Genomic DNA, 23,146 nt, shown 5'->3' with positions numbered 1-23,146 from the left:
CAGTGGAGCATGAGCACCAGGACAGCCTGGACATAAAGGGACCATTGTGGCAGCCCAGTGACATGGAAGCAAGTATCTCTGATTAAACTAAGTCAGCTTCGGGCTTGCACACTGCAGCCGATGGACAGTAGTGCGGGGACGGAGTCAGTGAGCTGGAGTTGTTTCAGCTTAGCCCAACAAGGGCATTATGAGGTGCACTCAAAAGCTGATTACAATAAACCAATGAGGAAGCATTAGCAACCGCAGCTAATTATGCCTTCGACTGCCTTTTCATGCCTGGGCAGGGCTCTGCTGGTACGTCAGATCCAAAATAAAAGGTGTCATCACACTAAGTCCCATCTCTTCAGGCTCCGCATCGGCAGCCCTCTCCCTCGGTGTGGAGCTGTCAAACTCGACCCTAACGCCGCTTACAGCCGGCCAACTAAAAGTTGTTTTCCGTTCACGTTGTCATTTTTAGACTCCTTCACTTCTTTGCTTGTGAATCCAAAAGCTGTGACGCTTGGCTGTTTTCGCTTTGCCATATTTTTTATTACAAAGCCAGAGTTAAAAAAATATCAATATGAACATTTCAAATACCGCGCCGGCATCGCCACCGTAACCATATCAACGCAAGTAGCGTAAAGAATGCAGCGCCGCCACGTACAGATGGCAACACCCAGAAATATTCACAAATATAAAACAAATATTCAGAAACTGTAATGAACAATAACTATTATTTATTTCAAGAACTGTTATTTACAGAAACTCAACATTTCTAATCTGTGTGACACAAATATTCACGATTGTTTTGGGCTCCCCCTATTTATTACAAAGTCGGCTTTCAGGGGAGCTCCCTCCCTCTTCGGGGGAGCTTGGCTCCCCCTGGCTCCCCCCCCCCATTTCGAACAGTGAACTGTATTAAACAGTTAAAAACAAACGACAAACAGTACCACACACACTCAGATGGCCATATTATCTATAATGGCTGAAAAACATATGCCAAAAGCTTCCGTTATTTATTTTGGTCTCTCGGCTCTCATGTCTATTGGTTTATTAAAAACAGCGGGGATCAGCTGCTGAACTGCTGTTGTCTTTTGCCGGGCTCCAGTGATTGGCAAATCTGAGTGATGCCTTCTGATATGATTTAGCATGTTTGGCGTGTGTTTCCATTAGCATACCGCACCGCTATCGAACAACGCCGACACACCGTCCTCGTCTGATCCACCACTCGCACACTTCATCGTTATTGTAGTCCACAGGGAACCCGAAATGTTCCCACACAGCTGATTTAAAAGAAGCAGGTGGGTTCTAGCTTCTGTGTTTTAACTGAAATCGCCATACTAACTTTTCTTCTTCTTGTATTTTGTTGTTGTGTTTCTTCTTGTTCTTCATTTGTTGTTTAAGGGCGGCTGGCAAACAGCTTTTAGGCGCAATACCGCCCCCTGGATTATATATAGTGTAGTGGATACTGCCCTGAATGACAGACTTTTTTCCGAATCGTAAAAAAAAGGCGTATTCGTCGTGTGACTGCATGTGCCGAACCGTGACGTCCGAACCGTGACAATACGGGACGAATACGGATACCGTTACACCCCTAGTGGCTACTATTAGGCAGGTAATGGGATCCATCTGAGATGCATTAGAATCAGTCAAACAGAACCACACTTCAGTTCCGTTCAAACGACTGTCACAATCACTTCAAATGCACACCATAGGCATGTACTGTAGGCGAGTGAAAAGGAGAGAAAATGGCTGTTGGAGGAAGTTGTGCCGGGTCTCGGGCATGTGCTCTTTTCTAATGGTGACAGCTTTGAGAGTGGCGCCGAGACTGATGTGCCGGAGAGCTGTCAGCCTCTCCCCATAACAAACGCCACCTCTCCCCCTGACAGAATGGAGACAGAAGGGAGGGACTGGAGTGGGGAGGGAAGTGTGGAGGTTACAGACAGAACCTGTGACCCAATTGTGGCCACACCAGCTGTTTCCCCTCCACTGCCTCCCAACCACCGACATCTCTGTGGACCACATCCTGCTAATTGGCCTATGCCGAAGCACACACACATAGATACACAGCAAAATAATATCAGGGCTTGTTCCCGAAGAGGAAGAACATTTGCCGTTGCCTTAAGCCGCACTTGCGTGATGATTGATAAGTGCTGCGAAACAGAAATATAAGATGACTAGCTGCCCTGCAACCATGGCGGCTAATGTCCCCCTTGACATGCACATATAGACAGACACACTGCAACCAAGATTCAATGGAGGGGAAACTGAATTAATTGGTTTTCCTTTTGCGGATAAGTCCTCAGAGTGGTGTGTGTGTGTGTGGCGATAATGCTAGGTTGCAGTGACAGGCAGGTTATTTAATAAATCCCGGGATGTGTTAGGCAGAAAGGAAGGACACACACTAAACACAGAGAGACTGATTCTTCGTTTTGCTCTGTATCGTGTCTGCCACACAGCTCCCAATATCTCCTCTGATTTCCTTTTTGCAGGAGACACTCAAACCTGCTCACACACACGCGCACCCCTAATCATGCACCCACATAAATACACTTAATCGTTGACACACTCACGCATGGCGAGAACAGTACTGCAGAGACATCCGAGCATGCACAAGTAGGCTATAAAAGCACACACAGAAACATGCACAAGATCTCGCTCAATCAGTCTGATTTGTTTGTTTCCTCCTAAGCATTTGAGGATTCCTCGAGGAGGAAAAAACTTTGTATAATCAAGTCAATTATGTCATTCAATCAAGTCGAAAATCATTTCGAGCCCTTTCTCAGATCCATTGATTGCAAAGTTGCGCTGGATATCTGCTTGCCGCGTTCTATTGTGCAAATAAGCCATCTTTATTTGGAACGGCAGACCAGGCCATGGCGCGGTCTTTAAAGCCACTTCTGCAGATAAAGAGCTAAACAAAGTCCTTCAACTTGCTCACTTTAAGTCGAGAAAATATCTATATATATAGTTTCTATTAATCTACAACAGCTCGTTTGTCTCCTTCAGGACATGGTACATTATGTGCCTATGAAAAAATCCATCCTCAGTGAAATTGTTTAAACTCAAGGTCAAGTGCTGATGTTACAGGGACTATATGAGCTGAAGGTGACCTTGACTGATGTGGAATATGACATGAGGGAAATGGATCTCCGCTCAGTGTGGGGACATTATCTGTGAAATGCTGCCACTGTATCAAACCATGTTTGTGTGTGTGCGTGTGCATGAGCTCAAGAGAGTGTGTGTGTGTGTGTGTGTGTATGTGTGTATGTGTGTATGTGTGTATGTGTGTGTGTGTGTGTGTGTGTGTGTGTGTGTGTGTGTGTGTGTGTGTGTGTGTGTGTGTGGTGTGTGTGGTGTGTGTGTGTGTGTGTGTGTGTGTGTGTGTGTGTGTGTGTGTGTGTGTGTGTGTGTGTGTGTGTGTGTGTGTGTGTGTGGTGTGTGTGTGTGTGTGTGTGTGTGTGTGTGTGCATATGTGCCTCCCTCCGCTCTGCTGGGGGTGGTGTTCATGAGAACAGCGTGTAGAAACTGCTGCAGCAGACAGGAACAAAAAGCTGAATATGAGTCTCTGATGAATTAACCGTCTATGTTTCATTCAGACCACACCGGGATAATGTTGCCACAATATCAAAACTTCGAATCCCTTGTTTTTACATTTCATTTCAATGCCATACTACCATAGATGAGAAAAAAAATGCAATTTTTTTTTTTTTTTAGCAGAGGACGGTTTGGTTATGGCATTTGTTTGTCATTGCTTGTTTGCTCTGTGAGCCAAATGCATGTTGTTGACCAGGCATGGTGGGCAGTGTGAAGCTATTGCCATATCTTCTGTTGTTTGCTTGTCACAATATAGAGATGTATTTGTCTCATTGTCAGGAAAGGAGCCAAACTGCTGCTGCTGGCTTCTTATAAAGGAGACATATAATGCTCCTTTTCTCGTTCATACTCGTATTTTGGGTTCCGAGTTAAACATATTTACATGCTTTAATGTAAAAAAAGTATAACTGAATTCACCTACTGTCTGAATGCTCTGTTTTAGCTCCTGTCCCTTTAACCTGTTAAGCCCCAAGCCTGTTTTTCAGGTCTCAGGCTCGAAAATGACATTCCCAGAACAAATGACCATATTTTCCCTTCTAAAAGGGGTAAATGAATCATCTTTTTTCTCAAAGCAAGGATACACATGTGAGTTGGATGTAGAAAAGTCAGAATCAATATAGAATGTTTTTATTTTAAAGTAAATTCAGATTGAACAAATTATAGTGTCTGTCCCAAAGAAAAACATTACTCATAGTGAAAACCACCCTTGAATTGATTGATTGATACATTTATTTCGAACAAGTAAAATAAATAATTACAAAACAAATGTTGCAGTGCATAGTCATGTAAGAGAAATCAAAACAAAAAATGACATTTACAACAACAACAACAACAGCATTAGCAACATAAACAGTGCCACATCTAGTGTTCGAAAAGGAGTGAGAAGAAGTATAACTTATTTAATCTCACCCCCTTGTTCCTATATGATTTATTGATAATCTATAATCTGCAATAATTATCATTTTTATGCATTATTATTGATATTAGTATTATTAATCTGCTTCACCTGTTGATTGACATATACACATATACATACACATATATACACTGATATACATATATGCACATATACACACCTACATACTCACACATATACACATAGTCAAACACCTTCCCCATCCCTGTACCTCTAGAAAATAATTTCTCTGTATTTCCTCTTGAACTGGTTAATGTCTGGACATCGCTTTAGCTCCACATTCACACTGTTCCATGGTCTCACTCCACAGGCTGAGATACAAAAAGTTCTTCTGGTTGTACGGACCCTATGAATTTTGAATTGAAATTGTCTCCTTGAACTATATCCCCCCACTCGTTGAGTGAATACTTTTTGGATGTTTCCTGGTAAAACGTTATGATTAGCCTTAAACATGATTTTTGCCGTTTGGAATTCTGTGAATTTTAACAATTTTGACTGCAGGAATAATGTGTTAGTGTGATCAAGGTATTTGGCATTGTGAATGATTCGTATGTTCGTAGTTATTGCCCCAGATTTCAGCACAGTAATTCAGATATGGTAAGACTAGTGTACAGTAGAGAATGCAAAGTGATTTCTGATCTAGAACTTGTTTTACTTTGTTTAGTATGGAAATGCTTCTTGACAGCTTTGATTGTACATGTTTTATGTGTAATTTCCAACTTATTGTGTCATCTATTATTACCCCAAGAAATTTAATTTCATGGACTCTTTCAATTTCAACCCCATCTATTTGTATTTGCATTTGTGTTTTTGTTCTATGTTTACCGAACATCATTCATTTGTTTTACTCAAGTATAATGATATACTTGCCCTCCATCCAATCCGTGAAAGTGTCAATGCTTGACCCTGGTGTCCTATATATACAGCTAATGACATTTTTATTTTTCTCCTTGTAGATTTCAATTGTTATACTTTCTAATAGGTTGTCAACCACAGTTGTCATACTCTCCACCACACTAAAGTGCAGAGTTGTATCCACATAGATGGCAACTACTCCTCCTCCTTATTTGATCTATTTTTGTATCTGAGCTCATATCCATCCAGCTCAAAGTCTGTGTCCTTTTTGTTGTTGATCCATGTTTCAGAAATAGCAATTATGTTGAATTGATTAGTAAATGTATGTAAATATTCTCTGATGTTGTTAAAGTTTGTATACAGGCTTCTGCTATTAAAATGGATGATTGATAATTTGCCATTTGATTCGATGTTCTGGTTGTATTGTTCATCAGTGTAGTAGTAGCAGATGTTGTTGTTGACGAAAAAGTTATTGTCCGGATCAGTTTCATGTTCCAAGTCATGTAGCTTGTGATCAGTGTACTCGAATGTTTTTAGTTCCAATTGATCATTATCCTTTATCCTCTGAGTTATGTCACTATTGACTTCAGATGTATATGAGCAGGTGTCGTCAGTGTGCGCCATGGCTTTGTGTGTGTGTTACCTCACAGTCCGGTGTATGATGATGATCACTGGTATCTGTCCAAATCCATGACATTCCTGATGACCAGCACTTTTGCTTCCTCTGGTGTTCCATTTAGTTTAATAAATATTTTACAGTTTGAAGTCCAAGTGTTTTGAATTTGTCTCTGTTTCTTTAGGTAACGCGCTTTTCTAGCTATGTCAGCGTTGCGCTTAGTTAAATTATCATTCATATAGACATCTGATCCTTTCAGCTTTCTTCCCTGTTTTAGCAGACTGGTCTTGTGTTTTCCGTTCACAAACCTCAGTATGATAGCCTGATTGTCGCTGTCCTTCCGCCTGGGTAGCGGGTGACATGCCTCGATGTTATTGCAATCCAGTTGTATCCCATTGGACTGTAGGAAAGCAGCCACCTGTTGCTCCCTGGAGCTAGCATCCAGTTCCCCGGGCTCCCCCCGGCGTCAGCGCCCACAGCCCAGGCATACGACCGGGGCTTTACTTTGAGCCCGGTGATGATCACGTCATTTATCCGGGTGTACTGCTCCAAGTCCTCCACCCTGTTTTCCAGGTATTCTAGACGCTTGTCTTTTTCCGCGTTCTGAATCCGTAGTATTTTCACCTCCTCAACCAGGTCCAAGATGCCCTTCTGTTGTAGCCTGACAGCAGAGATTTCTCCGGCTAGAAAGTCGAGCGACTTTTTGATCTCGTCGACCTCCTCAGCCGACTGGGTCTTCTTGGGTCCCATGAGTTTTAGTTGTTTGTTTCTCTGTGATTGTTTTGTTTATTTACTGCTACCAACAGTAAGTTGGCACCTCTTTAGCTTTGCGGCTAACAAACCGAAGCGCTTCCCATGCCAAACTTTCCGGTCTCAATCAGCGCACCTGGTCTCCTCACCCGAGGAATGATGGGATAGTAGACTAAAAGCTTTAGGAATCCAAACTATAACATTTAATAATTACCCTGTATCAAGATTGATGCAAAACAAGTGACATTTGACCTTTTTAGAGAGATTTAGCAAAATAAAAACCCTTCTGGGGTCATTTGGGTGGTTTCGGCCCCCCTCGGTCGATTTTGCTGATTGACACCTCTTTTGAACCGTTAGAGCCAATATAATCGAGGGGAAGTTCCTAGAATCCATCTAAACATTACCATTGAGGAGTGAGATTGATGCGCACGCACTTTGCCCAAAACCGGAAGCTGGGTTGTAGCTCTAATAGCAGCTATATGAAATCTCATTTTTGACCAAAATGTAATGATGGATTATCAGTAAACATTTAAAAGTGACACAGACACATTAGATTAACATTCAGCAGCGTTTTTATCGTTTTAATGCCATTGAACACGACTTTTGATCAGAAAACAGCAAAGGTAAGATTTATTTGCCGTTTTGGCTCCGTAAAGCTACGTTGTGTGTTGTCTGGGTTTACCTTCGCTGCTCTGAGTTTTGGTCGCACAGTGATGATACATATACCTCTAGAATCTGTGGAATCTCAGCTTTAATCTGATATCTTGTTTGCGCAGATCTGATAAGTAATACAATATTTCTACCGTGAGTTCTGTGCTAAGTGCGTTAGCATTTTTTCGCTCAGTGCTAATTCAGAGGCTTGCTATTACCCTTGTGTTTCGTTTAGCTAAAAATGGTTAATATCGTCAGTTAGCTGATTTTCTTCCCGTTAAGTGGGTACGACACATTAATAGGTTGTTAAATATTAAGAAGCCCTGAGACACAGTTTCATGAAAAAAAAGGTTTAACATGTTAAAGGGTTAAAGGGTCTCCGTTAAGGGAGACCCCCCCTGCTGGAAATGCATCCATTGGACTCACTACTTTGTTTAATTCAGGAACACAGTGACATCACTATGTGAGAATGTGCTTCTATTGGCTAGCGCTCCAACACATTGTACATTGTAAGAGCTTTTTGAACATTAAACTATGGAGACATGTCACAGTAGAGGCAGATAATACAAATATTAACCTACAATTAGCATAATAGGGCCCATTTAAGAACCTCTCAGGAAAAAGCCCAGTTTGATGTGATTGGCTTGCAAGAAAAATACAGTATATTGCACCTTTGCAATGATAGTTCTCAAGGAAGTAATTAAGATACAGGGGGGTATACCCAAATGTATACACACTAGCACTGGAAATAATATTATATATGTCCCTTTTAATGCTCAAATTCATGATTGCTGTAATGATCCGAGTGTTGGCCATGTGGTCTAAAATGTCACCAGTGACAGTGGGCACAGACTGTGTAATTATCAGGTTAGCATATGTCACTCTTAATGATGATATCAATGTCATGTGTACATTGCAATTGTGTCAAAGAGAGCTGAAATGTTGGATAGTGTGACAACACTTTGCAGGAGAAATAATAATAAAACTGTCTTACCTTCCCGAACTGTTCAAAATACTGCTTCACATCTTCCACTACTGTATTGGCTGACAAGCCACCCACAAATATTTTCTTTGTTCTTGTGACCATCTGGAACAAAAAAGGGCGAGAGGAGAGGATTAGCAATGAGGCTTCAAATGCCTTGCACAACACCTTTAATGAGGCTTCAAATGCACTGAGTGAGCAGCACCTGTGATATGAGGGAGTGAGGATACATTGTTGCTGAACAGGAATAAACAGATTCACACGAAACATTTTCAAAAACACTCTCGTATTATAGCAAGGTCACAAATACTGAAGGTATTGGCAGGAAAATTACTCTTGGTTACACATAGCAGTTCTGTGAATTTCCCATCACTGGGACATTTCCAATGGAAGCTCTAAGCAAAACAGACCGTCACAGAATGGAAGACATGCATATCATCCCAAAAGTTTTTTTTAATTTTAGCAACACTTAAAAAAAAGAAATAATTGATGGACTTCCGAAAAAGCAAAACAATTAATGAGTGCTGGAAGATGGAATCAGAGTGCATTAAAGACTCATTTAGTTTCAAACAGCAAGAATATTAAGGATTATTACCCACGGCATCAAAAAGGGCACGAACATCTGCTGCTGAGAGCACATGCTAAATTTAGTAGGACAATTTCTCAGGGAAATACAGTAACACTTCAACACTGCTGTCAGTGTAAAATCTGCGAGGCACTATTTCTTTTTTGCACACGATTAAAAATGAAGCTGAACTAATGAAATGGTAGCAACAATCTTTTCCTAAAAGTCAGACCTCTGAAACAGGATTTTCACAGGGTGAGGTTATGGCTCTAAATGGTACAGTAATAGTCTTAACTGATGTTCTGGGGTCTCATAATCAACACTAAATGTTTGCACACATACAAATGAGGAAATACATGTATGCCAAAAAATATTCTGAGTTGAAAAAGACGTGTGTATGCCTGCCAGTGTGCAGTTTTATTTATAAATCCCAAATCAACTTGGAATTGTCCACCCATTCATGTAGTCATAGCATCGATGGTGCATTCTGCATTACGCATAATGTTGAGCTCAGTATGTATATGTTTACAGCAATCAGGCTGATTACCTCACAACTTGCCCAAATGGTCCCGACAATCAGTAGTATCATGAACCCTGGGATATCAGTAAATAAATAATAAGGACAGGAATGTAATGATTGTTTGTGCAATTCAAGTCTAATTTACACATTCCATATGGGCAACTTTACCACGGGAGAGGTTTGATGGACAAGAGCCAGAAGCACCGTTTACCATAGGCAATCCTTACTGTCTCCATTTAAATCTATGCTACAGTATTTACGTGGCAAATAATGATTTCTGGCGCACTGCTCTGTAATCTTAGTGACAAACAAAAAAGGAGCATAAAAAGGCAGCAGAGAGAGTCACAGCTCTGATCTCACTCGGCTGGCAAGAATGAGAATCAAAGAAAAAGAAATGGCCGGGGCAGGATAAACATACTCCAGAGATGCACAGCGAACTATAAAAGAAGGTTGAAAGAGTCTACCTTGATCAAAATGCTGACCGAAACACTTTCAATCTATGAAAGAGTCTTAACGCTGAGAAAAAAGAAGCTACATTCAGCTCGAGCTGAAGTAACCATCTGTCAAGTGCTCTCCAGGTGCACACAGTCTCACAGGCACATCGCCTGCACATATGCACACAGCCTCCCACTCATGGGCCGGATTCTTGCTTCTGTGATCTTCTATGTTTTTCTCATTATATTATATTGTTTAACCAGAAAATGTAATGAAGACGACAAAGAAATATACTAATACATTTTAGTGGTCTACATTTATTCAGTAGTTTAAATGTATAACTGCAATTTAAACATGAATAACAGAGAGGAGCTCAGCATGTACTTCAGGGCTAAATTGCTGGAAATATGTGTGAGTGCAATACGAACACTAAATCACAAAAGGAAACAGCAAGAGTTTATTCTAGAAATCTGTACAAATATAAGCATGGATCTTTCACTGAAAATGTGAAATGGGCCAAAGTTGAAATATGCAAATACAGTGTTTAAGGTAATTAGTAGGGCTGTCAGTCGATTAAAATATTTAATCGCGATTAATCGCATGATTGTCCATAGTTCATCGCGATTAATCGCACATTTTTTATCTGTTCTAAATGTACCTTAGAGGAATATTTTTCAAGTTTTTAATACTCTTATCAACATATGAGTGGACAAATATGCTTTATGCTAATGTTTATTAGCATTTGAACAATCACAAATATCCTCATGAATATTAAACACAACAACTTCTGAACATTACAAATATTCGCCTCAATTCAATCTGGAACCTACAATACAAATGGTGTGTGTGTGTGTGTGTGTGTGTGTGTGTGTGTGTGTGTGTGTGTGTGTGTGTGTGTGTGTGTGTGTGTGTGTGTGTGTGTGTGTGTGTGTGTGTGTGTGTGTGTGTGTGTGTGTGTGTGTGTGTGTGTGTGTGTGTGTGTGTGTGTGTGTGTGTGTGAGAGAGATGGATCGTTGGAGCTATGTGCAACTCAAGGCATATGCTCGAACCGGAGCTGCCTGGACGCTGCAATCATGTTGCGCACTATCCGTGCTGAGTGTGCTGACTTTTCGTACAATGTCCCACTGTCTGGCTTCCTGCATAAAGTCAAGTGCTCGGCGCAGTTGTGGCGAAATGTCGCTCCTCTGTTTTCATTTAAACAGCTCCTTATATCTGTTCGCGCAGCTAGCTAGCACCAGATGCTAACAACAACAATGCACGTAAGGTCTCTCTCTCGCTCGCTTGAGCCACACATACACACACCCTCCGGTCCTCCCGATGGCCAGTCGGTGCCTGCCGGTGAGCGTGGAAGTGTGGTCTGCCGCAAGCGGGCAGCAGGAGCGGGGCTGTCAGCATCAGCTTGTAGATGGTATTTTAAACTCGATGCGCTCTGAAACTACGGGGCGGCCGAGGAAAAAAATACACATGCGTTAATCGCGTTAAAATAATTAGTGGCGTTAATTTTTTTTAACGCGTTAACTTGACAGCCCTAGTAATTAGCAATGGCATTCTGACAATCAATCAACTGTAGGTGTACACTGAGCAATACACACTGGGAATATTGTATGACAGGCTAACAGTTATCATTTTAAATACTACTTATTAACGAAACTGGTAATGGTCATGGTATTGGTAACCATGGTAATGATCATCTCAAATCACAGCTGTTAAAGCCCTCTTGAGGTAGACAGAGTGTGTCTTTGATGGAGGAAAGCTGTGACGAGTGTGTCAGGCTTGGTCTGAGATGCCGTAAAATGGGAAGTGTCCAGAAAAACAAACAAGTTTGCCCATGATGTATCAACAGCCATTAAACTGTAATTTCTTTAAGAAATGAAGGCAAAATGACAAAAACAAAAGCCCAATTCATTTTTATCTGTCATTCTATTGACTCAATTCGCTTTTGCAACGCATTTTGAAGAGCACTGTCTTTATTTACAGGTGGTGAAATGTCATTGATTATGTTATGTTTTTTTGTAAGCTATTCTGAACTCTATTGCCCCATATTGGTCAGGATGGTCCTCAGATTGATTGGACTGTTATCAGTTGATATTTGTTTCAAATGACTTGATCGCTGGTCTTTTAAAGGACGACCAAGGATGCTTCAATTTTGAGTTGAAACATTTTAAATACCCATTTGCCCGCACTCTCGCCTTCTCCTTAATTCGTTCTGAGGGCTGCACAGATGGACACACAAGCTCTGCGGCAACGGGCCCTGTGCATGTGTGTACGTTTGTTTGTGTGGCTTCAACTGTTTTGCACAGATATCCCATCTTAAAATTAATATAGCTCAACACATTTACCTATAGAGGATATGCATTTTCCTTTTTTGTGGTCAATTTTTGAGACCTCCAGTTAGGATGATTTTTCTTTTAAACTGACTCATCATAGGTTACTAAATTGCTTACATTCTTCATAAAAATAACACTATTTCATGCTGTATGTAATGAGCATTACAGGCTCTCAGTGAAGCTTATGGGAGATTATGCTGTTTTTTGTACTACTTTGCAATGTTTGACAGATACTGGTTATAGACTGGCCAAGAGCCAGAAGCTGCATCATCTACTGCCCCCCGTCCTCCTCCTCCCCTTCCCAACATCATGCCTCAGGCCACAAAGGTTATCAGCCTTGGATGCTGCCTCCGGCAACCCCAAGCCAGACAGCTGCTGATAAAATGGCTGTGCGACTATTTATCAACATCACTCACTTTTATCATTGCCAATCTAGGTAAGAAAAAAAAAAGTCAATGTTCATCTCTGCTTGCCTCTCTACATCAGCTGTTTGTCTTGCTTCCCTTCTGGGCCACCCAGTCCCCGGCCATTTTTCGGTGTTGTTCCATCAGCCTACAACCAGTCAAGTTTTCAGCCCCTGTCTTTATACTTTGACATGTCCGCCCAATGGCTGATGGGATTGCTTGAGCCATGGTACAACACAATTACCTTCTCTATTTTTCTCTCCATGGTGACAGACAAGCCACAAAGCCTTATATTGTGTCCCTTAATGGTTATGGTTATACCATTTGGTGCGAAAGCTTACTAAAGTGTTCCTCAAACAAAAATAAAGTTTTAATGCATTTTAAACAACACAAAATATGAAAGCTATTTCCTGATTACTGAAATAGACTGCTGTTATTTTTAATTTGGTCAACTACATAACCAAGTTGGTTGGAAGAAATGACCTTGGTATAGAATCTAATTTGACAAAATAATTTTACACTTTAACAAATGCATCTTCTTGTAATTACATCTAATAGAACATGTGCATTAATCACTTGCCTTCCAAAATGTGTTCTGATTTTTGAGGCTCTGGTATTACTTTAAAAATCCTTTTTGACAAGATTTCAATTCAAGCGGACAGATTTAAAAATGGACCACTCTTCAACCCAGTTTTTCCTTTAACCCAATTTCAAACATTCAGTTATTTTTGCACACTCCTAAGAGACAGTAAGAAGAGTTACGATTGTGCATGATTGAGAGTGCGTGTGCTTACACATGAATGGGTTTCTAATATCTTGAGGACATGATGCTGTGTGCGCAACAATTACTGCCCTAGTGCAGGAGAAGCCGTGCAGCAGATACATAGAGGATCAGGAAGAAAATGTAAAAAGCATCTGCTGCACTCTTACCGACACCTGTTGCCGTTTCTAACAAGGACAAACCGAACAGAACGACAAAACATACATCCCCTAGAAAAAAACATATTTTCTGTGAAGAAAAAAGCTACAGATGTCATGCTGCTCGTCACTTAAAGGAGACATATGATGCCCATTAACAGGTTCATTATTGTATTTATGGTTTCTACTAAGAGATGTTTTTGTATGCTTTAATGCAGGGGTGGGGAACCTTTTTCCTCTCAAGGGCCATTTCAATTTTTTCAACATGCTCCTAGGGCCGTACAAATGATTGACCTCTGCTTAAAAATACTAAAATCACAGCCCATTCATTTGGCCTTTCTTTCATGCTGTGCAAAGAAACAGCAACCTCTGAATCCAGATATCTTACCATGACTCGCGCATGCATGCACGTGCACGGTGGTGGCATGAAGATATGGACACAAGATGTGTGCATATGTATTTAGTTTCCTATCCATGTGAACATGATTTAAGTGTGGGATGGACCCAACATCCTCTAGGGGGGTCCGGGGCATGCTCCCTTTTAAATGTTGAAGTTGAAAGCATCAATCTGGTGCACTTTGAGAGCAAAATTAAGAGATCTATGGATACATTTCAACATCCATATGAAACAGACCAGATTTATTTGTCTTTATGGATATTTTACAAATCACTCCCAAACTATATTTTTTGTTTAAAAATAACAACGTGTGTGTGTGTGTGTGTGTGTGTGTGTGTGTGTGTGTGTGTGTGTGTGTGTGTGTGTGTGTGTGTGTGTGTGTGTGTGTGTGTGTGTGTGTGTGTGTGTGTGTGTGTGTGTGTGTGTTTGTGTGTGTGTGTGTGTGTGTGTGTGTGTGTGTGTGTGTGTGTGTGTGTGTGTGTGTGTGTGTGTGTGTGTGCGTGTGTGTGTGCGTGTGTTGTGAAATAGCACATTTGGGAGTATTCTTATTAGTTTTTTCAGGATGGTTATTATCAAAGTCACTCATGTCATGACCATGTTGAATCACTTTGAGAAAACTGATCTATTGTCAGATGTGTGTGTGCGTGTGTGCGTGTGTGTGTACATGTCTTTAAATTTACCCCATTGCAATATTTTAGAATATTGAGCTCCTGGTTTGTTCTCGTGTTAAAAGAGTGGGCTGCTGTGTTAGTTCTGGGAAGAGTATAACATATAAGCCTGTAGCTAGTATTGCAGGATATATTGGGTTTGTTTTTTGGAGACATTTTAGGACTTCTACCTGTGGCAGCAAACAAAATTCAAAGAGCCTCTATGTAGCACCTTAAAAAATCCATTAGTGTTTTGAACATGCATGCAGAGCCGACACTGCAAAGACAAAATGTGAATGTAAACTCCCCAAATGGGATCTGAACACTGTTTGAAAGGATATGAAAAATAAGAGCAAAGCAGGCAGTGTAAGGAAGAAATGTGTAACATATTTATGCACATCTGGAAATTCCAGCTCTGATCGCTCTAAGCATGTTGTCGTTTCAATTCCATTGAGAATGGCATGGCAATGGCAGACAGATGGTAACAAAGACATGTAATGCTTTTACTGGAAAAGTTGTAAACTGAAACCAATTATGCTCAGAGTAGAGTGAAAAATCTTAATTATTAGATTATAGATCAGTGTCTTCAACTTTTTCTTTGCCTTTTTCTTCTAGAGTGGGTTATTTTTGATTAGCTTCGTTGTTATTACATGTACAAAATTGCATTCTAAAATTCAAAAAGATCCCTCAAACAGCATGTTGCAAAATAACCATCAGGGGAGAAAACTTTTGCAGATTTTCTTTTAAAATTTAGCGGGATATTTATTCAGCCTGCAGATGTAAATGAGCCCAGCCTCGGCTCACCTCATTTGCATAAAAGTGCCTGTTTTGACGTGTGTTGCACATGTCTGGAAAGCAGTGGAGCAAAAAACTAAAGGTTTCTGCTGCTGAACTTGGAATATTGAGTGAAAAAATACACTTTCAGAACTGCAAGTGTGTATTCATCCAACAAAAAGGAGGTTCATCTGTGAGGAAGTAATACCTAAATAGCTAAATGTCATCTCTTCAGCAAAAAACAAGTGATGGACTGAATTAAGAAAAATAAATGCGGGAGATGTAGGTTAACACTTTTGAATAATACCGGTTTACTTAATAAGAAGCTGTTGCTGGCTGCTTTAATCATATTACAGTGGACTGGTGCTGCTGTGAGCCATTCAAAGTCAGGAGGCCACAAAGGGAAACAGAAAAGTCAAGCAGTGTGAAAAATAACAGGTGTTGCATTGCTGCTCTCCTTTGGTTGGTGGGAACTATGGAGAGCAAGCAACTTTATCGTTCATCTTTTTCTCTTTTTTACTTTGGACCTAGCTTTAGTCAAATAAAACACAGGCACAGATTTGTCTATGCCGGACCTGCTGTGGCTTGTTCTAAAAATATCCATATCCAGACAGACTTACTTTTAATTAATCATTTATAAATGATGTATGGTCAATTCTAGTAGATCAACAAACTCTAAAGATATAGTGCTACCTTTGGCCCAATGTATTAAAAGTCCCATGTCATGCTTTTCTGGTTATTACCCGTCCCCTTGTGTGTTATGTAGCTTGTTATGCATGTAAACGCTCTGCAGAGTCACAAACCCTCAAAGTACACCCTGTAGCGAGTAAAACTCTAACACTCTATGCTGCCCCAGAACGCCTCGTTGGGGATTTCTCTTTTTCCATTGTTTACTTCTTGGGTATAGTGACGTATTTCGGGTATAGTGACGTAACATAACGTCCGCGGAGCCATTACGTTTGGACCAATCCGCGGACTTCCTCACACACACACACGGCGGGACATTGCGAGCCTCGCTGCTGCGAGGAGCGGGACATTGTGAGCTGGCTCACTGGTGTGGGGTCAGCAAGACAGCGAGACACCGCGGAACTCAGCCTGGGCACACACACAAACTCCCAGCCAGGCTGCGGGTGTGCATGTGTGCCCATGCTGAGTTCCACGGTGTCTCGCTGTCTCACAGACGGCCACTGGGCTCACAGGGAGGGGGGGGGGGGCAGGAGCTCCAACAAGCCGTTTAGGACAGAGTGAATACACATACTATACAGAGATGCTGTATGAGAAACCAATGTGAGTTTGGAAAATAGCACAATATAAATGTAGTTTAGTATTACCTCAACAATTGAATTATGATCAGTAGAAATGGCCATGACATGGGCCCTTTAATGTCAATAAATTCAGTTAATGGTTCTTCCGCGACATAGTGACATCACTCTCACTGCTATTGGCTAGCGCTCCAACACATTGTACATGATAGGCTAAGGGGCGGGAGGTCTCTTAGCTGTTGACCAATCACAACAGAGCCAGCCACCTCTGAGTGGTGAACAGGTAGGTTTTTTTAGAGACACATGTTGATATCAAGATACACGTTTATTATGTATTCTATCAAATACATAAGATATTAAATTATAAGAAATAACGCAAAGCTAAACAATCACAGCTCAAAATGTGTTTGCAATCAAAAACCGCTGCATTTGGTTAAAACTAAACATAACATTTTCCATTTATGACTTTATATGACACCTAAAAACTATACGAATAAGAGTGCAGCATCAGTAAAGCTAACACTTCCACCTTGCTCGCATTGTTCTTTCCTCATTACCTGACTGTTCCTTACTGCAGATTTGTACTAGTGGATCTTTAACTCATCACCCTCCCTCCCAACCACACACACACCATTATCCGAGCCAGTTCTCAGGCAGGTCGCTGACATCACACATCCAGCTATGATTACAAGGTGTAAGCCTTTATCATGGCCCCCACCTCTAACACAAACAGCTGTAAACACAGAGCCCCATATGTCATTTGCCAGGTATGTCATTTCTCATACCTAAAAATAATGGGACGGAGAGAAAAAAGCCATCGCACTTTTTTGTATAAGCCACGATTGTTATCGTTCTAGAGAGGAGGATATCATTACTAGCATTCTGATCTCGTTCATAGGCAACCAGAAAGCACGAGAAATCATCACACACACACACACACACACACACACACACACACCACACACAACACACACACACACACACACACCACCACACACACACACACACCACACACACACACCACACACACACACACACACACACACACACACACACACACACACACACACCCACACACACACACACACACATACACACACACACACACACACACAACACACACACACACACACACACACACAACACACACAACACACACACACACACACACACACACACACACACACACACACACACACACACACACACACACACACACACACACCACACACACACACACACACACACACACACACACACACACCACACACACACACACAACACACACACACACACACACACACACACACACACACACACAGCTCATTTGCATCATTAGATCTGACTCACAAAAAGAAAACACAGCCGATAAACAACAAACAGCAGCGCAATCACTTCTGCTTTGGAGGGCACACGGTAGAAAATGGGAGCAAAAGAGCGAGATAGTAAAGCAGGATTAGATCATCAGTGAGAAAAAGCTGAGCGATTAGCAGCAGCGTTCTTTGTCCTGCAGCTACAAGTTGAGGATGGGGGGCCGGTCCACTCCCCTGCATGCCCTTTTAAGCGAAAGTGGCCCAATCTCGGCTCTAGTGTGCATAAATAGATCTGTAATTGCTTATTACAATACAATTAGGGCAAAGGAGATGAGAGAAGGAAAGATGCTTAGTGCAAATTTGGAGAGACAGGCCCAAGTAGCCAGACCCGGGATTACAGTAGCACATGGAGAGAAAATGAGTGCGATAAGAGAGGCAGAGAGACAGACAGGAAGAAGGAGTTGGGGGGTGGGAAGGGCTGTCAAGCACAGGGCAGAAGCTAATGATAACTCTGGCTTCAACTTGCACAGACGTCTTTGAAGCCCAGCTCTGATCAGAGCTGTGATTGCCACCGCTGCAGGGCCACCACTCCTATATTAACCTACACTAACAGCTATTCAGTGAAAGTCACATGCACTTTTCGGAAAAGCGACTTCTACTCGAGCCGGACATCTGTGGAATGGCCCTGCGAGACGGCCAAGATGTGGGCGGGGGGCGCGCATGCGAGGGGACGCTGTTTGCATATGGCCTTGCTATAACAGTGACAGTCTGCAGCTGAACATGGGGCCGGTTAGAACTGATTAGCTGCACTTCCCTCCTCAACCCACTACAGTTATGAAGATTGATAGACGCAGCTTAGAGCTGATTATAGGGCCCCGGAGATGCATGGGCCCATACCCAAACAGCGCGTTCACACTGCATTCACAATGAGCACAGCATGCGATCACCAGGCACAGGCTGGGCATTAGGCAAACGTTACAGCAACAAGAGGCAAATAAGAGAAATGGACAATGCCAGAAGGGCTCTTAAGAGCTTTTTTGGAAATATGAATATTATGCTAATTAGATTAGATTGCTTGTGGCTAAATCTGGGACGTTTGAGCCAGCACGTTATGAACATTTAACACATTTCCAAGACAATATATCGTGAATATGGCTGGATATCTGAAACTCACTCCAGGGTTATGAGACACAGCACGCCTTCTGGTAGCCGTGGAGGTCTATTTAGCATGCACAACACTGAAACTAATCTTGTTTTGACTAGAGCAAGTACTTTGAAATACAAAACAAAAATAGTGGGAATCCATAGAGCTCGTTAATAATACAAATATCTAGGGTGTGCTCATATTGCACAAAAGTAGGACATTTGCAGGGTGAACAAATCATATGAAAGACCTCAAGTCATATCTAATGTATATAGTAACAAATCAGCTATCAATATTAAAAAGCTTTTTTTTATTTTAAATGGATAGTTTTGTTTTTTAAAAGGGGGGGGGTTTCTACAATTACTAAGAAGCCTTTCCTTGGAGTGCATACTTTGGAGTTGTTGTCCACTATTACTTAGTGTTAGGAATCACCATGATACGATATCATAATACTGTATTCACATTCACAATACAATATAATCATATAATTGCTATTCCAATATGTTCAGATATGCTGGATATTGCAGTTTGCCAAAGGTAAAGGAGGCAATACGTTTTCAGGCACTCCTGATTTGTTTGTCTCTGATGTATCTTTGTTCTAACCAACTTCCTGCCAACCCCTGCTGACCTCATCAGCAATAACGAGTAAACAGGCAAACAGTTGAATTTGCATTTGCAATGTTAACAAGTTATATAATACATAAAAAAACACCTAAACTAGAAAGAAAGGAAAACACCTCAAGGGAAACCCACAATGTATTTCAGTGTAAACTTAACTGTGTTGGCCTAACAGGGCAGCAGCTCAATCATTCAAAATGACAGAACTTGTATGTCAATAATGCAAACTTTAGTCACTTCTATGTCAGTCATTTTTCAGTGTCAGTTATTTGTAATTGTATGGACGGAACATGGGGGAACAGATGTGGCCCTCATGTGGAAACGTGGATCCTTCCCTTCAATAGAGACAGTGGCTTTTAAAAGCTATATATAGGATTGGAGTGTTCTTTAAACTATATGCCTTCCTATCTACTTTGGGTCTCTGCTGCCCTCTCTCTGTCTCTGAACTCCCAATATGTTGGTCCTCCAGCTTTTTTATTTAACCAGATAAAAGCATTGAGATCAAATCTAATTTTCAATGCTGACCTGGCCAAGAAGGCAGCAACGTTACACATAACACAAACATATGAAATACAGAGAACATAACTAAGAAAACAAGACGAAAAAGCAGTCATTCACTACAATGTGCACATTAGGACATTGTTGTGTATAATTGTAAAAACTCAAATGAGGTGCATTTAATGTATAGAGCCAGGCTTCAAATAAAGCATGTCATTGGTCATTACTGAGCAGACCTGAGCCAAGCCTTCCAAGGAAAAAATCTAAAGTTGGATTTGAAGAGGTGTGCATTGTATAAGGAAAGCCTTAGAGAATTATTTTTGGAAAAGTATTTTTTTAGAATACTTTAAAGGTTTTCCTTTCACACCCTATGTGAAATCAAAAATGTTAACAAAATAATTATTACACAATGAACAACAGGAAGCCAACATTACACACTGAAAAAACTGAAACGTTGACTTTAATTAAATGTATTTCCAACTAACATAATGCAGATATGTGACATCTGTTGAAATATTACATTCAATTAAAGTCAACATTTAAGCTTTTCAGTGCAAAAGAAACACCAGTGACCGTGGTTGTGCAACAGAGCTTTTCTTTCTATTGTAAATTATCTCTCTGCCTCGGCTCTCTTTGAGTGGCAGCCTTTTCAATAAATTGATGTTCCCTTGCATGACCCTTGACACTAACATCAAATGTTAATTTTTCTAACAAGACCCCGGTCTTACTACTGACAGTACTAGAGGGGGAAATAAATGGGATTTTAACTTCCAATTACAATAATGGCTTTTTGTGACAATGTCCTCCAACTACACACCTTACCTCCCTCTCTCTTACACACACACATATTGTAGGGAAAACATTGGGAAAAATGTGGCTAATGGTCCTGGAACCAACGTATTTGGAAATGTGGAGTGACATGATAACAAAAGGAGGAAGAGATAAACAGGAGATGGTAAGGCCATGTTCAGGCAGGAATATCACAGTTTCAAATATAACCAACTTAACCCTGACAGGGACATTCTCCGTTGTCGAACTCCATTTCTTTCTTTATTCCAGCTAACGTAATGAGTCTTTAATTTTAGGTCATACTGAACAAACCGAGCAACGATGGTAAACAACCCAGCACTTAGGCAACAGAACAGTTAGTCGGAAGACAAAACATATCATTGACTATTTAAAAAATGAACGATTAAGGTAAAGAAAAGTAGTACAAAAAAATGATGATTTCCTCGATGCAACACATACAGAATCTGACCAATAATGGAAGCAACATTTGAATTTTGGAGGAAAATGTCAAAAAGTACACCCTCTGATGAATGCTGACCCTACACGAACAGAGCACAATAAAAAGCACTTTCTTAAAAATATTTTAGGTTTGTGTAACATTAAATTGATTGAAATCCATTCAACTCTGGATATACTTTAATTAAATAGTGGTAGAGTATGATAACTTCATTCATATTTCTTTCAAACATTGTTCTACTTTTAAAGTCCAATTCAGAATGCCATGCAATAGAGCACAACTGGTTACAAAGAGTGTCAAGAGCATGATATCACTGATATCCAGAAGGCGTTTTTGTTCAAAACAAACAGCTCTACAAAATATTGACAGTGTGTTTTTGTACTATTGTTACAGTTCTTGAGAAAAGTCACACCAGGTTGCCATTGGAGCAATTACCGTACAGTAACCGTAACACAGGACCTCTTTAAATAATATAGTTACATTGTCAAAGTTTAAGACAAAAGTTGATTCTAAAGCTGAACACATGATAGGTAGTCGATAAAAGAGAGAAACAAACTAAAGGTTTTTTAAAAATCAAGTCACTGTTCAAGCTGAAATGCAACTCTTTCTTATACCAGCATCCTAAATGTGCTTCTATTTCATATTCTCATAATCAGAATATCTTCACCACAATAAAAAACAAGCTATTTGAATATGTCACCTTGAGCTCTGGGAAATTGTGAAGAATATTTGTTATAACATTTTATAGACAAAAAATATTAATTGATTGATTGATGTATCGATTAGTTGGGAAAATAACTGGCAGATGAATCAATGATGAAAATAATCGTTAGTCGCAGCCATAATTAATCATGTAACTGGTTTAAGCAGACTTTTACTCACACTGGCAGCGGCGGCATTGTTGTCTGAATATAAATGTGGCCACATATGACTAACTGAATGCAACCTTGTTAATCATTTATAAGTAAAACAAACTCCAGGCAACTGCCAAGATGATGGAAACACAATTCATTCTACTACAAAGTTAATTATGCGGTTCATTGTGTTCCAAAAATAAACGCTAAGTGTGCATCATTATGCATGGCTACCAAGGTCATTAGGCATTCAGTATCTTCAGGAACATGAATACAACTTGCCATTAGCGGATCCCAAACACGGCAGGTATTCCATAAAACGCTCTATGTTTATTATGCATATTTCAAAATATGGAAAATTCCACTTCCTGTTTGATTCCAAATATGTACAGTTTATATTCGAGTTATCTTTGACACTGAGAACCATGAACTCGAGTCAAAGGACATGGACACATACTGTACCCTACTTCAAAATAAAATAAATGGACTTAAAGGTGGGGTAGGTAAGTTTGAGAAACAGGCTCGAGATACACTTGTTGTTATATTCCATGGAATGCTCTCAACATCCCGATAGCAATGAATATCTGAAGTGCTTTGACAAAAAATCCATAAAGAAATGTCATCTGTGGAAGCCGTAGCGCTGTAAAAAGCACGACTGATTGGATGGCCTACCTGCCTGTCAGCCTTCCATCTGTGCACAAACTTATCTCGTGCCCTCATTGGTCATGTGCGCGTTCGTGTGTGTTGGAGGAGGGGCTCTGTGAGGAAGTGGCAGATTTCTTCCGGCTGTGTATTTTCAAATTCTAGCACACTCGAGCTGGTTTCTCCAAAATTACCTACCCCACCTTTAATGTGTTAAATGTACTAAAAAAGTACAG

At 40.7% G+C, this 23,146-nt stretch overlaps 1 protein-coding gene across 10 annotated transcripts in view; it reads right to left on the bottom strand.

The window, feature by feature from the left end:
* The window catches only part of msi2b (musashi RNA-binding protein 2b), a 321,629-nt gene that overhangs the window by 221,619 nt on the left and 76,864 nt on the right, over positions 1-23,146 (bottom strand). For all 10 annotated transcript variants that reach the window (XM_034226607.1, XM_034226606.1, XM_034226608.1 and 7 more), the window contains exon 6: positions 8,359-8,451. In XM_034226607.1, coding sequence (XP_034082498.1) covers positions 8,359-8,451 — 93 coding nt within the window. The remainder of the gene's footprint in view (positions 1-8,358; positions 8,452-23,146) is intronic.

This window comes from Gymnodraco acuticeps, unplaced genomic scaffold, assembly GCF_902827175.1.
Source record: "Gymnodraco acuticeps unplaced genomic scaffold, fGymAcu1.1, whole genome shotgun sequence".
Taxonomy (NCBI): Eukaryota; Metazoa; Chordata; class Actinopteri; order Perciformes; family Bathydraconidae; genus Gymnodraco; species Gymnodraco acuticeps.
This window is presented reverse-complemented; position numbering and strand designations above follow the sequence as displayed.